Source organism: Syngnathus leptorhynchus, chromosome 7 (genome assembly GCF_054491065.1).
Source record: "Syngnathus leptorhynchus isolate UIUO chromosome 7, UIUO_Slep, whole genome shotgun sequence".
In the NCBI taxonomy this organism is placed as follows: domain Eukaryota; kingdom Metazoa; phylum Chordata; class Actinopteri; order Syngnathiformes; family Syngnathidae; genus Syngnathus; species Syngnathus leptorhynchus.
This window is the reverse complement of record NC_141201.1, coordinates 14461760-14477095: the sequence shown is the minus strand read 5'-3', so window position 1 is coordinate 14477095 and position 15336 is coordinate 14461760. Positions and strand designations below refer to the sequence as shown.

General features: G+C 46.9%; 1 protein-coding gene across 3 annotated transcripts in view; it reads right to left on the bottom strand.

Moving 5' to 3' along the window:
• The window catches only part of LOC147054856 (Na(+)/H(+) exchange regulatory cofactor NHE-RF4-like), a 57291-nt gene that overhangs the window by 40529 nt on the left and 1426 nt on the right, over positions 1–15336 (bottom strand). For all 3 annotated transcript variants that reach the window (XM_085915702.1, XM_085915700.1, XM_085915701.1), the window contains exons 4-5: positions 6570–6631; positions 6274–6485 (exon numbers count right to left, since the gene is read on the bottom strand). In XM_085915702.1, coding sequence (XP_085771828.1) covers positions 6274–6485; positions 6570–6631 — 274 coding nt within the window. The remainder of the gene's footprint in view (positions 1–6273; positions 6486–6569; positions 6632–15336) is intronic.

Here is a 15336-nt window from a genome sequence, read left to right as displayed (position 1 = left end):
ATAGCCCGAAAAGAAAACGTGGGTCCCCCTTCCAATGGGCTCACCACCTATAGGAGGGGCCAAAGGGGTCGGGTGCATAGTGAGCTGGGCGGCGGCCAAAGGCGGGGACCTTGGCGGTCTGATCCCCGGCTGCAGAGGCTGGCTCTAGGGACATGGAATGTCACCTCTCTGGCTGGAAAGGAGCCCGAGCTGGTGTGTGAGGCAGAAAGGTTCCGACTAGACATAGTCGGACTTGCCTCCACACATAGTTTGGGCTCCACATAGTCCTCTCGAGAGGGGCTGGACTCTCTTCCACTCTGGAGTTGCCCACGGTGAGAGGCGTCGAGCAGGTGTTGGCATACTTATTGCCCCCCCGGCTGGGCGCCTGCACATTGGGGTTCACCCCGGTGAGCGAGAGGGTAGCCTCCCTCCGCCTTCGGGTGGGGGGACGGGTCCTGACTGTTGTTTGTGTCTATGCACCAAACGGCAGCTCAGAGTACCCACCCTTCTTAGAGTCCCTGGAGGAAGTGCTGGAGAGCGCTCCTTCTGGGGACTCCATCGTTCTACTGGGTGACTTCAATGCTCACGTGGGCAATGACAGTGAGACCTGGAAGGGCGTGATTGGGAGGAACGGCCCCCCCGATCTGAACCCGAGCGGTGTTCTATTATTGGAATTCTGTGCTCGACACGGATTTTCTATAATGAACACCATGTTCAAGCATAAGGGTGTCCATGTGTGCACTTGGCACCAGGACACCCTAGGCCGCAGTTCGTTGATCGACCTTGTAGTCGTGTCATCGGATTTGCGGCCGCATGTTTTGGACACTCGGGTGAAGAGAGGGGCGGAGCTGTCAACTGAACACCACCTGGTGGTGGGTTGGCTCCGATGGTGGGGGAAGATGCCGGTCCGACCTGGCAGGCCCAAACGCTCTGTGAGGGTCTGCTGGGAACGTCTGTCAGAATCCCCTGTCAGGAAGAGCTTCAACTCCCACCTCCGGCAGAGCTTTTTCCACGTCCTGGGGGAGGCGGGGGACATTGAGTCCGAGTGGACCTTGTTCCGCGCCTCCATTGTTGAGGCAGCCGACCGGAACTGTGGCCGTAAGGTTGTTGGTGCCTGTCGTGGCGGCAATCCCCGAACCCGCTGGTGGACACCGGCGGTAAGGGATGCCGTCAAGCTGAAGAAGGAGTCCTATAGGGCCTTTTTGGCCTGCGGGACTCCGGAGGCAGCTGACAGGTACCGGATGGCCAAGCGGAACGCGGCTTCGGCGGTTGCTGAGGCAAAAACTCGGGCGTGGGAGGAGTTTGGCGAGGCCATGGAGAATGACTTCCGGACGGCTTCGAGGAAATTCTGGTCCACCATCCGGCGTCTCAGGAGGGGGAAGCAGTGCACGGTCAACACTGTTTACAGTGGAGAGGGTGTGCTGCTGACCTCGACTCGGGATGTCGTGAGTCGGTGGGGGGAATACTTCAAAGACCTCAATTCCACCGACACGCCTTCCATTGTGGAAGCAGGGCCTGAAGACTCTGAGGCGGACTCTCCAATCTCGGAGGTCGAAGTCACTGAGGTAGTTAAAAAACTCCTCGGTGGCAAGGCTCCGGGGGTGGATGAGATCCGCCCGGAGTTCTTAAAGGCCCTGGATGTTGTGGGGCTGTCATGGTTGACACGCCTCTACAGCATTGCGTGGACATCGGGGACGGTGCCTCTGGATTGGCAGACTGGGGTGGTGGTTCCCCTCTTTAAGAAGGGGGATCGGAGGGTGTGTTCCAATTACAGGGGAATCACACTCCTCAGCCTCCCTGGTAAGGTCTATTCAGGGGTGCTGGAGAGGAGGATCCGTCGGGATGTCGAACCTCGGATTCAGGAGGAGCAGTGTGGCTTTCGTCCTGGCCGTGGAACAGTCGACCAGCTCTACACCCTCGGCAGGATCCTCGAGGGTGCATGGGAGTTTGCCCAACCAGTCCACATGTGTTTTGTGGACTTGGAGAAGGCGTTCGACCGTGTCCCTCGGGAGGTTCTCTGGGGGGTGCTTCGGGAGTACGGGGTGCCGAGCCAACTGATAAGGGCGGTTCGGTCCCTGTATCACCGATGCCAGAGTTTGGTCCGCATTTCCGGCAGTAAGTCGGATTCGTTCCCAGTGAGGGTTGGTCTCCACCAAGGCTGCCCTTTGTCACAGATTCTGTTCATAATTTTTATGGACAGAATTTCTAAGCGCAGCCGAGGCGTTGAGGGGGTCCGGTTTGGGGACCTCAGCATCGCGTCACTGCTTTTTGCAGATGACGTGGTGCTGTTGGCTTCTTCAGTCCGTGATCTCCAGCTCTCACTGGAGCGGTTCGCAGCCGAGTGTGAAGCGGTCGGGATGAGGGTCAGCACCTCCAAATCCGAGTCCATGGTCCTCGGTCGGAAAAGGGTGGAAGGCCCTCTCCGGATCGGGGATGAGATCCTGCCCCAAGTGGAGGAGTTCAAGTATCTTGGGGTCTTGTTCACGAGTGAGGGCAGGATGGAGCGCGAGATCGACAGGCGGATCGGTGCAACGTCGGCAGTAATGCAGACTCTGTACCGGTCCGTCGTGGTGAAGAGAGAGCTGAGCCAAATGGCAAAGCTCTCGATTTACCGGTCGATCTACGCTCCTACCCTCACCTATGGTCACGAGCTATGGGTCGTGACCGAAAGAACGAGATCCAGGATACAAGCGGCTGAAATGAGTTTCCTCCGCAGGGTGTCCGGGCTCTCCCTTAGAGATAGGGTGAGAAGCTCGGTCATCCGGGAGAGACTAGTAGAGCCGCTGCTCCTCCACGTTGAGAGGAGCCAGATGAGGTGGCTCGGGCATCTCATCAGGATGCTTCCTGGACGCCTCCCTCGGGAGGTGTTCCGGGCATGTCCCACTGGTAGGAGACCCCGGGGTCGACCCAGGACGCGCTGGAGAGACTACGTCTCTCGGCTGGCCTGGGAACGCCTTGGGATCCCCCGGGATGAGCTGGAGGAAGTGGCTGGGGAGAGGGAGGTCTGGTAGTCCCTCCTAAAGCTGCTAGCCCCCGCGACCCGACCCCGGATAAGCGGAAGAAGATGAAGGTGAAGAAGAAGAAATTCCTACGGTCGTATCGTCCCACCGCGCGAATAAACAATTGAGAGGTGATGTCAGGCCTAGAGAACACAATCTTACTTTCATTTCGTTCAAAAATCCTCCGATAAATACAAACCCTGACCAACCGATTACACTTAAACTTGGTTTTTATGATTATTAGATCGCTTCATACAAAAGCAGTTCTCGTTAATGACCTCATCACGTAACATAATCTAAATATATTTGGTCTTTGCGAGACCTGGTTAAAACCTAATGAACTGCTACCGCTTAATGAGGCCTCGCCTCCAAATTTTGTGAGCTCGCATGTGGCGCGTCCTCGAAAAAAGGGTGGGGGTGTTGCCCTCATCTCAAATTCCGATCTTCGATTAACATATTTAAAACATTTGAAGTTCTCACTGTCCGATCCACCGCTTTACCGTCATTTTATCTTGCTGTTATTTACCGGCTTTCTGGATGAATTTTCAGAATTCGTGGCTGATCTAGTGACAAACGCGGATAATATAATAATCATGGGCGATTTTAACGTCCACATGAATTTACCGTCAGCCACTTACTTCAGCGTTTCAGACTCTAATTGATACGTTTGGTTTTACGCAAGCCGTACAGGTAGCAACGCATAAGAATGGTAATACCTTAGATTTGGTATTATCCCGAGGACTGGCAACCTCTAATATAACAGTACTGCCATACACTACTGTTTTGTCTGATCACTACTTAATAAAATTTGAAATTTTAGTTCTTAGTCAAAGACAAGAGAGCAATCAGAATTATAGCAGCCGTAATATTAACTCCATGACTGCGACTGCGCTATCTGGGCTACTGCCACCAGCAACTGCCGTATTGCCCTCATATATCGGCTCTATTGATAATCTTACAAATGAATTCAATGCTACATTGTTAAATGCCATTGATTCTGTGGCGCCGCTACGTCTAAAAACTCGCCGTAGACTGCCTACTCCGTGGTTCACAGATGAAACACGTTCGCTTAAACAATTAAGTAGAAAGCATGAGCGCAAATGGCGTTTAACCAAACTTGAGGTTTTCCATCAGGCATGGCGCGACAGCCTCCTGAAATATAAAGATGCGCTTATCTTAGCAAAAACTCGTTATTTTTCGCAGGTCATTAATCTCAATAAGAACAATCCTAAATACCTATTTGATACGGTGGCAAAGCTAACACTACGCCAGCCAACCCCCGATAGCTCCTTTCACTCGGCTGACGAGTTCATGAAATCTTTTGCTCGAAAGATTGAATCCATTAGGGATGAGATCAAGATGACCATTCCGATCACTCAGTCGGGACCGCCGATTACCGGCGCCGACGATCATGCAATAACCCGGACTGTCTCAGTAACTATAGGCCAGTTTCAAATCTCCCATTCATAGCAAAACTGCTTGAAAAAGTAGTAGCGCAGCAGCTTATTGATTACATGGTCGCTAATAATCGATATGAATCTTTTCAGTCTGGGTTTAGAGCTAATCATTCCACTGAGACAGCACTTGCTAAAGTGACTAATGATCTCCTCTTAGCTATGGATTCAAATACTTCATCGGTATTGTTACTACTCGATCTTAGTGCTGCCTTTGACACTGTTGACTTCAATATTTTATTAGAGCGTCTTAAAGGTTGTGTTGGTATTTCGGGGTCAGCACTAGGCTGGTTTCATTCGTATCTATCAGACAGGACGCACCGAGTGGTCCATGGCAATGCGTCCTCTGAGCTCTATAAAGTTACGTGTGGTGTCCCACAGGGATCGGTACTAGGACCAATTCTATTTAATATTTATATGACTCCGCTTGGGAACATAATACGTAAATATAATATTAGTTTTCAATGTTACGCGGATGACACCCAATTATATATGCCATTATCAATGACAGATCCGCGGGACTGTTGTAATCTTGAGGCATGCCTTGCAGAGATCAAGCAATGGATGTCTCTCAACTTTCTGCGTCTGAACCCAGATAAAACTGAGATGTTGATAATTGGTCCAGCTCGTTATCAACATTTATTTAAGGAAACCGCTATAACTCTAGATAGCCGTACTATCACTCAGAGTGATACTGTAACTAATCTCGGGGTAATATTTGACCAAACGCTCTCATTTCAAAAGCACATTAAGAATATAACCAGAATAGCATTTTTTCACCTTCGTAATATTGCTAAGATTCGCCCAATCCTCTCGACCGGTGATGCCGAAATTATTATACATGCATTTATCACGTCGCGCCTGGACTACTGTAATGCATTATTTACTCTGGTCTTCCCAAGTCCAGCATCAAAAGTCTACAGTTAGTACAAAATGCTGCTGCAAGGCTGCTCTCACGGACAAGAAAATTGGATCACATTACCCCAATATTAGCCAATTTACACTGGCTCCCGGTCCATTTAAGATGTGACTTCAAGGTTCTTCTATTAACCCATAAATCATTGCATGGCTTAGCGCCTTCATATCTCGTCGACTTAGTTGTTCCTTATGTTCTGTCTCGTAACCTTCGTTCGCAAAACGCTAGTCTTTTAGTGACACCGAGGACCAAGCAAATGTCTGCAGGGGCTAGAGCATTTTCTATTCGGGCTCCAGAGCTCTGGAATGCCCTGCCAATGGATATTAGAACTGCTACCTCAGTAGAAACATTTAAGACACGTTTAAAGACGTATTTCTATGATATGGCCTTTAATTAACCTGTAGTAGCCGATTCGGCTGGAGTTTGTTTTTTGCTCCCTCTCCCCGACCCCACTCCACCCACCCCTCCCCGGCTGGGGAGGTGGTTAGGTGACACCCAAGCTGACGACGGCTATCTAGATTCTCGTGGACCAAGTCAGCATGAGGGAACTGCAGCGGAATACCCTCCTAGAGGACACTGCCAGGACAATCGAAGGCACCTCCGACAGCTCTTCGCTTTGGCCTGGACATCCACTTTTTGATTTCCATATTATGTATTTTATGTGCCCTCTTTGCATCCATTGCAGCCTGGTGATCCTGAAAGGGGGATCCTTCCATCTGTGGTCCCTTCTCAAGCTTTCTCATTTTTCCCCTGGTAGGGGTTTTTGAGTTTTTCCTTGCCCTTTTGGGAGCCCAAGATCAGGGGATGCTTTGAGAATTATTGTCAATTGATTGTCTATGTGAAGCCCTTTGAGACTGCTTGTGATTTAGGGCTATACAAATAAACTTGACTTGACTAGACTAGACTAGAAAAAAAAAACTCTAACCTTGTAGAAGTCCATGTTAACCACATATTCATCATTGACCTCCAACACTCGGTCTCCCTCTTTAAGTCCGCTGTGCTCAGCTGGGCTCCATGGGTCTACATCTGTGATCTGCAAGCCTTGGTTATCTGTGGCCCTCTGCAAGTAGAAGCCAAAGTTCTGCCCCTCCACACGCCTCAACTGGTGGAGTTTGGGCAGAAGACTTTGGTCTAATTCTGGACACAGGTTTATCAAAAAAGTTCAGCATGGCAGGGTGCAGAGTGATGCACAATAACTTGACCTTTTCATAGAAACCATACCAAAATCATCAGTGATGACCAGAGCTGGATTATCGATCCCCTCCTTCGGATTGAAGGTAAAACTGTCAACACAAATGTGGAAAAAAAAGTCATGGCTGCTTTACATAGAGATAAATGCAACATATCGATACATCAAGGACAGTGTTTACAAAACCCATCTGCTAAGTTGCGATTTAAGTTTGATATCAGATTTCACTCGTGACTCCAAGAGAACCTGTGTGGAGTATATTCAGGTTTTTATTTTCAGTAAGCTGTTAGGATTCCACTCACTGATTGATATTATGTCAGAATGGCCTTGAAAACAGTCTAAGGAATAGAGTTTCCTAGAAAAGACCCTTTTGTATTACGGAAGGACGAGAACTGTTTTGTGTCATCGTAACGGTGGTCAGTGCCCCTCACCTCAAAGCTTTCAAGTATGATTAATGATCAGTTTCGTGTGAACCGCTTCATTTTTGCAGAACTGAGAGTAATGTTTTTGGTTATGTAGAAAAACGCAAGCGAGATTGCTTTCGCTAGAGGGGTTTGTAATTGGGCACGGATCTTGCGTGGCGATCTTGAAGAGAGTGTGCTGCTATTTGACGGCAAGGCATCGGCAGATGTCTTGGATTTTATGCCTCAACCATAACCGAGAAAGAAGTGACCCTCTTTAAGCTTCATGCGGAGGGATTATTTGTTTTTCTGATGACTGTAGTTGGTGAAAACATTCACCAGTGGATTATAATTGCTCTCCATGAGGACGACGGTTTGTCAAAACAATTCTTCTACGACGTTTGTGGTTCGTGGCTATTAACAGCTGGGGGCCCTCCGTGAACCACCAGTGCCTCTTGGCTACGATAGCCTGTGGGCTGCAGTTTGCTGTGGAACACACTCATCGAAGTATCCTTGCAGTGACGACATTGCAATGCAAGAAGTCCATCCCGCCGTTGAGAGCATCAACTAGCGAGACGTGGGTCCTCAGGTTGGTGTTTTTGTGTCAGTAGAGTCGATGCGAAATGCGCCGTCGAGTAACTAGGAAGCTGCCATCCCAGCCCCGAAATACAAGATGGGCTTTGGAAATGAACAGTTTCAACCTACAACTAAGCGTTCTGCCATTCAGAAGACCAGTTTGTGTAATACTTTTTGGAGGCGGCTTGTAAAGCTGGGCTCCAGAGTTTCCTAAATTGTTGTAGAGCTAGCGTGGAAGTGGCGCCTCGTATTATGTGTGCGCTTATTGAGGAAGGAAAACTAGAGAATGAGAAAAAGGAATAAGAGGAAGAGCAGAGCAGGCCGTTTGCCCGGTGGGGGCTGAGTGTGCTCGAGGAGGATATTAAAGGGACAGTCTGTGTTTCCCAGGGAGTGTTTGAAGTGTTTGTGCTGCGTTGCTTGACTAAATTGGCTATAATGGTGCGCTGAAGAATTTGCTAGACTGTAGTCTGTCTGGTTTGCACCGCAAAACGAAAAAAAAAAAAAAGAAGGGGATTAGTTGTTGACAGAAACTGGTCCACACTGGTTTAGTGTCTAGCCCTAATAAATTTCTTTTTTTTTTAGAGACAGAGAGCATTCTGTCTGACATTGGATGAAGCAAAATTATGAAATAAAGACATTTCAATCCTAAAGTCAGGAGAACTAGTTGATTGGCTGTGTCAAGACTATACAAGTATTTGCACAGGAAAATAAGAGAGATTAAGTTATATAAAGTTGAGACAAGAATTTTGCTGAATCTTTTGGCAGTTATTTTGTTGATCCTTTTTTCTTTTTGGGGAAGTGAGTGGGTCATCAGAATCTTTGAGAGAGGAAAAACAGGAAACAGCTGTCGCGAAAAAGGGAACTGTCAGCAGTCTTGAGTGAGAGTACGGTGGCCAGCAGTGGTTCCTGGCTGACTTACAGGGAAGTTAGTGTGGACTTCACAATCCTCACATATCAGCTGAGAAGCTATCTGCACGTGTCCAGCGCACGCACGCACACACACAACACACACACACACACACACAGAAACACACACAAGACTGATGAGATGTCAAAAGGAAACGAGTTGCAGACAGCAGAAGCAGACACTGCAAAAAGAGACGGATCAAGAAAGGATGACCTGTAACCCCAAGAGGAGTTACCGAAGTCGAGGAAGTACACCTGGCGACGTACAGGCAGAAGAAGTCACTCCTGCAGTGCTGGAAAGACTGTTGGAGGTTGTGAACAGACACGCAGGAAGAGTGAGAGTCATAACCGACAGCTGTTATGGTGAGGAAGCCCTCAAAGACGTTCTGGCCATTTGAGAAGAACATGGCTACGGGGGTGTGAAAGGAAGACCGGATGGGCCCTAGGAGGGGGCCCGCTGGTAAAGAATCAAAGTTCATTGATACATCAGAGAAAGGAGAATTATAGTTGTAGGAGTTGAGAAATGGGACAAGACCCCTCGCGGTAAATGGTCCCAGATGTGTCCGTGAAGCAAGTGGTGTTAGCCGTACAGTTAGCGCTATGCCACAGGGGCCCCTTGCCTACACAGAAGGAGTTGGAGAAGCTGGAGTTCTGGATTTCCGAAAGTGCAATTCGTGCTGCCTTAGGTGAACTGTGTAACAGGTACAGCAGAGGTTGCAGAGGACAGCGAACAGACAGATTGACTTTCAAGCACTGTGCCATGGGGGCCAGTCTGTCGCTGGACCCATGTGAGTTGATGGCGCAAGAGGTGTGCTTGTGGACTCTTTGTCAAGACACGAAGGGCTGGAAGCTGTGAGAAGAGCTGACGCCAACAGTAATCGTGAGCGTGATCAAGACGCTAGAAGAAAATAATCCAGAGGGTGAGCAGTTGAAACCATTGCCAGCTGACCCGATTCGAGCTGAGAAGTAACCAAAAGAACCAGATCACAGCTGACAACGTAGCTGTCCCCGCCTTGGTGTGTTTGGCCGCATGCAAGGGTGCGGTTATCATACGAAGAACACTGAACGGAAAAGTGGCCGGTCGGGCCTGGACCTGCTGAGAAGAGCCACATGGGGCTGTGTCCCTAGGCGACGTCACTCTTTTTTTTGGAACAGGGACGACGAAACACTGTGTGAGCATCTGTGAGCATCGTTGTCAAGTGGAAGGAGTCTAAAGTGAAGACCCAGGCCTCCAGGAGGAAGACATCGATGCTTCGGAGACCAGACACATGGACTGACTTTTTGACGACTCCCGGAGCCTCTGCGGCCCCGGGTCTCCAGATGTTTTCCAAGACAAATAGAGAACTAGTGAGTGAGTATGCTTACTGTCCCAGCTATGTTGAGATAACGGGGTAACTCCCCAGCAACGGTGATGTAGAATGGTGCGAATTTAGAGGTGTAAATTTAGTAGTTTTAACACACCGGCCAACTTTGCTAATCTAACATTATATTTGATTTGCAAATGTAAGTAGAGGATAAATTTGTTCGAAGAAATTTGATCTTCTAGGAGGGGGAGGGTCAAGCACAATGGTACAGCAATGCCTAGTGTGTCCCGTTACCCAAGACCAAATGCAGCAGTTATTGAGAGGAGAAAGTATAAAACAAAAAGGGAAGTACCGGAGGAATTTGCATCCCTGGCCCCAACTTCCTTCTTTTTTTATTTGTAAACGTCTCCTTAACAGGGCTCCAAAAAGCTTTCTAGGAAGGCGTTAGTCAGAGAGTGTCAAAAAGTATTTGATAGATTAAGGCCTGATTCTATAATGTTGAGAGATTTTGTAACGACAACTTCCTCCTTTTTAAATAGTAAATGTCTCCTTTACAGGGCTCCAAAAAGCCTGTCTAGGAAGGCATTAGTCAGAGAGTGTCAAAGTGTAATGTTGAAAGGTTTTGGAAAAGCAACTTCCATTTTATTTTTGTGTTTTTATTTTGGAAGCAAATGTGAGCGATAAACACTTGCCAGCCAGTCCCTCTGCCATGCGGAGGGATTGACCCTTCTATGTTCTAAACTTGTGTGTCTATGTGTTTCCAACAAGTACGTGTTTTGAATGCACCCAGGTGTATTCTCAGTAGATTGAATCTGTCGAAATTCGCCTGGACGGTCGGAAGAGCAGTTGTGGGGAGTTGTGGCTTTCCCACATCCCCGCCGTCCTTAGATGGCTTTCCCCTGATGTCAAGCGAGGAGAGCAGGCTGAGTTGGAGCGCCTTAGATGGGGTGGCTACTCTGACCCGATGACTTCAACAATGTAACTCGAGAATGTCCCATGGCCCACCGAGACCATGGGTTGTCCTCGTTTTGAGACAGGGTGATTCCCTGTCGCACCATCTGGCCTCTGGTTCACATGGCTTGGCGCCACCTGGACGGATCACGATGCTTCACGTCCCACTGGTGGTGTGGCCGGTGTGTGGCTGTTGGCCTGGCTCATCGTCCTGTGTCCGAAGACTTTTACACCAGAGTAGAGGGACCCGATGCTGCTCCTGTCGTGGCTGTGCGACTCTCCCCTCGGCGCGGAGGACTTTGCTTTGGGCATTGGTCCAGTGACGGCTTCTTCTTCAAGCCATTGCTGAGGGGGCCGACAACATTGTTGACGTTGTCGTCAACGATGGCAACGGCGGCGACATCAGCGTCCGTCACGGTGGCATGTTCATTCAGGACCGCATGGAGCGCTTGCTTCGGACCCTGGAGTGACTTGCAGGAAAGGGCTGTTTCAGCCCGCCCGACAGACTACTCCCTGATTCCTCTACCGGGCAAGTTGTGGACATTTTTTGACTCTGAGGAAGAGATGCCAATGTGGCTCCCGACTGTGGTGGAGGGCAAGGCAGTTCTGTTGCCTGTCCGAAAATTTGAGGAGGGGAATTCAAGTGGCATGGTAGTACAAGATGGTGTAAAATTGGGTATCAAATTTGGCCCAGGCACATTGGCTATCCCAAAACATGTAGTTCCAAAATTTCAGCAGGAGATGGCGTTAAAGCTTGACTGATGGAAACTAACAAAGCTAATGAATTAGATTGTTAGCAATTGGGAGGACACGACCTGTTCAAACACGTAGCGACACACAATTTTGGAATATTAGTTTGCGATGCCATAATTTTAAACTGTAACTGTAAACTGTAGTTTGAGCAATATCAATATATATGTTAACGTTAGAAGAACCGATTATTATGGTAAGTATGATTATGTGTTAAGATTGATCTTTACTAGACAAGATATGTTATTAATGTTGCAATGTTTTATCTAACCTGTATTTAACATTGGTGTTCCATCCATACCTGAATGTATTAAGTTGAGAGGAGACATCAAGGGCTAATAGTGAAAGAACGAGCAAAACAGGAAACAGCAGCAGAGAACCGTCATGCTCAATGCTTGCTGTTTTGAGCAAAGTTGCCTAGGCAACCAGTGGTTCCTAGCAGGTCAGGTGAAGACTGCGATCCCACGCATGAGCCTGACCCAGAGGTCACCTCATCCGGTCGAGGATGCAGCTGCAGTCTATTTTTAGTAAACAATATAGGTGTAGGACCTATGGGGCTCTATAGAGGCCTACAGGGAAATCCCCGTCACGTGCAGAGAGACCTATAGGGGAAGTCACGTGCAAGTGAAGCCTATAAATATGCCGTCCTGACACAGAACGAGGCTGCTCTTCCTGGTCAGGACGATGGCCCTGTTGCTGCCCGAAGTAAAGGACGCTGTTTAGACGAAGATGGATTTTTCATTCTTTTTGAGATTGGACCAAACTCTACTAAGATAAATTTGAGTCTTTGAATTGGACTTTGTCAAACTTTAAGCTTCAAATTGGACTTGGTCAAATTTTAAGCTTCGAGGAAGGCAGAAGAGACAACCACTTTGGGCAGAAAGGGGAAGACGGCAAAGTAACGTCGTTGGCTAATCTCCTCATCGGCAGACCTTTCCTCTTTTTAAACAGAATTCGGATTTTGGAACAAAGGAGAGCCGATCACTCGACTTGTTCAACCAAGTAGGATTCTAAACCTTTTGTCTCCTCTTTCGTTTTGAGATGGGTGAGTGGAATCATTGTTGGTTTTTTTCGACTTGTAATCCTTAATTCAGTTATTGATTATTTCGTATTAACTATGTTGGGCAAGGTTTTATATGCAGTAATTAGAAATTTAAAATTTCTTTCCCTATTTAAATCATTCTTTAAATCCGTTCAATTCTTTTTAAAGTGAAGACATCTTTAATCCTTAACAGCAGGTGTTGTCAGATCTGGTTCGAAATAGTTTTCTGCGCGAATGCGCGCTAGTGTAAATAACGAATCCCTGAGGTCTTAACAAAGACATCTAAATATATCCGAAATTTAACAAAAGCCTCAAATCACAGAAGGGAGCCATCAGTATGGCGCGGTTATTCTGACGACGTGTCTCAATTTTAAATTACTCGGCACGAGCGTTGTTTGAATTCAAAGGGATTGGCGTCATAAAGAGATTATATTAATTCTTTTAGAATTAATTTAATAAAGGTAGTTAGAATTCGGACGAGTCCCTTCAACCCCGGCTTATTCAAGCCTTTAATGGGAAGCCGGTCGCCTAAATATAATAAGTGCAGATTTGACAGGGCGCACTATGGCTGTGGAATAATTGGAGCCTCACTGACAATGAGTTCCATTCACTGACTTCCGGATTCAGGAGATTTTATGATTTGTAGTGACACAGATGGTTCGATAAACTTGTTATTTATGTTATAGTTATTTGATATATAGTTTATTTAGAGTAGCAACGTTTATGTTGTTAGACTTCAGTAGTGTCCGATTGTCTAGCAAGGCCGTGAAGGCAGAGGCGCGAAGAGCGATCCAGGGCGCTTGCTTATAGCACTGTGTTGGCTCATATGTTGAGCTCTTATTTTGTGAAATAAAGAGCTGGTAACCAAACCTACATCATGTCTGGTACTTTGGTAACACTGCAATACAATTATATACGTAGATCTGTGGAATAGAGGTTATGTACTGACGTCACACATCGGGGCGGCCATTATTGTTTGGGTGGCAAAAAGGATGGCGGCCTGGGTGGGTATCGTGAGTGATTATTTTGTCCAGTTGGACCAAGGAAGCCGCAAGAGATACATTGAAAAGTTGAGAAAATCAACAGTCATGTTGATCTGCTGTGGAAACCAAGTAACAACACCACCAACTCAAGTGTAGCAGGAGCTGGGACAGCAAGCGTTTGGTCCTCTGATAAGGCGACTTTTCCGCCAGTAACATATCCAGACATTTACAACTATTTGATAGATTGTTCAAGTCCATATACTAAGGAAGACCTCAGAGCCTACAAGAGTTTGCAATGATATCGCTACCTGACTGCTGGTTATGTCCATTCCGTTGAGTCACAGCCAGTGGAGCGAAACGGAGAAGCCAGCCATGGCAGCACATAATATAATAATAATATATTATAATTGTAGATATGTGAACGATCTAATTATTAGAAACTAGCAATTGGCTAAACATACTGTAATGAAGCTGTGTAATTATGCATTCCTTAGGTCATGGCTGAGTAGCAGCAAGAAAAAGGGAATATCCGAGCAATAATAATAAACTTTATTACAGACTCTTGGCCCACAGGGTGAAAAGCAAACATCACATACATTAAAATAAATAAAAAGAGTACATTTCAAATGTTATGAGAGGCGCTCGTGCCAGCGTCCTCTGATGGTGGATGTGTACCTTATAGCACTACATCCAGTATACCTCACAGATGAATGTTGACGTCAATAAAACCAAATTACGTACTACCCACAAAGTGTTCTGAGCAGATGTAAGAATGGATAGTTGGCTTCCAAAGCTTGGAACTGTTGCGGGTATGTTCCGCCCTACGAAGCGCCGCCACCCAGCTATCCTTTCTGCTCTGGTCCGCAGGGAACCGATATAACTTCTTGGTATCTCTTTTTTGGAAGCGATAGGCACACCCTATGGCACAACAACTCTTCACCTTGGTTTAAGTTGCCTACGTAACAACTCTGCCACGTTCTGCAACCAATAAAATGCTAAAAATTGCTCCAGTACCAGCCTTGGCCCTATTAGCATCCGCCGCTTTTTGCCACCCAAACAAACCGTCGGCCGGTCTGTGACATCATGTGCATATCCTCCATAATTGGAGCCGCAACTGACGACGAGGCTGACGACGAGGCTGACGTCAGCAACGCATGTAGTTTCGGAGTGAACAGCTGTTTTTTTTTTTTTTTAAGTGACACATCAGATAATGATTCCGATGGATTTAATGATTTGGAGTGACACGAATGGTTTGTTAAAATTGTTGTTTGTATTACATTTATTTGATATTTCTAGTCTCACGTCAGCGGCACACGTAGTCAACAGCCGTGTGTTGTTTTTTTTTGTGAAACAAGACGAAGATTCCGATGGATTTAATGATTTGGAATGACACGGATGGTTTGATTAAAATTGTTGTTTATATTACTGTTATTTGATAGATAGTTTATATATTGTTATATGGGCCTGTGGAATAATTTGAAGTGCAACTGATGATGAGTCCGATGTCAGCGGCTTGCCGCACACGCGCCGATGTTTACATAAAATACGAAGAATTGATTTGAAGTGATACAGATGGTTTGATGAAATTGTTATTTATATTAGAGTTATTTGATATATAGTTTATATATCGTAATATGGGCCTGTGGAATAATTTGAACTGCAACTGACGACGAGTCCAATGTTAGCGGCGTGCCGCACATGTGCCGTTGTTTACATAAAGGACAAAGAATTCGATCAATGGATTTAATGATTTGGAGTGACACAAATGGTTTGATAAAATCTTTGTCTATATTGTGGAATGATTTCAATTGCAACTGACTACGAGTCCGACGTCAGCTGCACACGCGGCATTTACATAAAGGACGAAGAATTCGATTGATAGATTC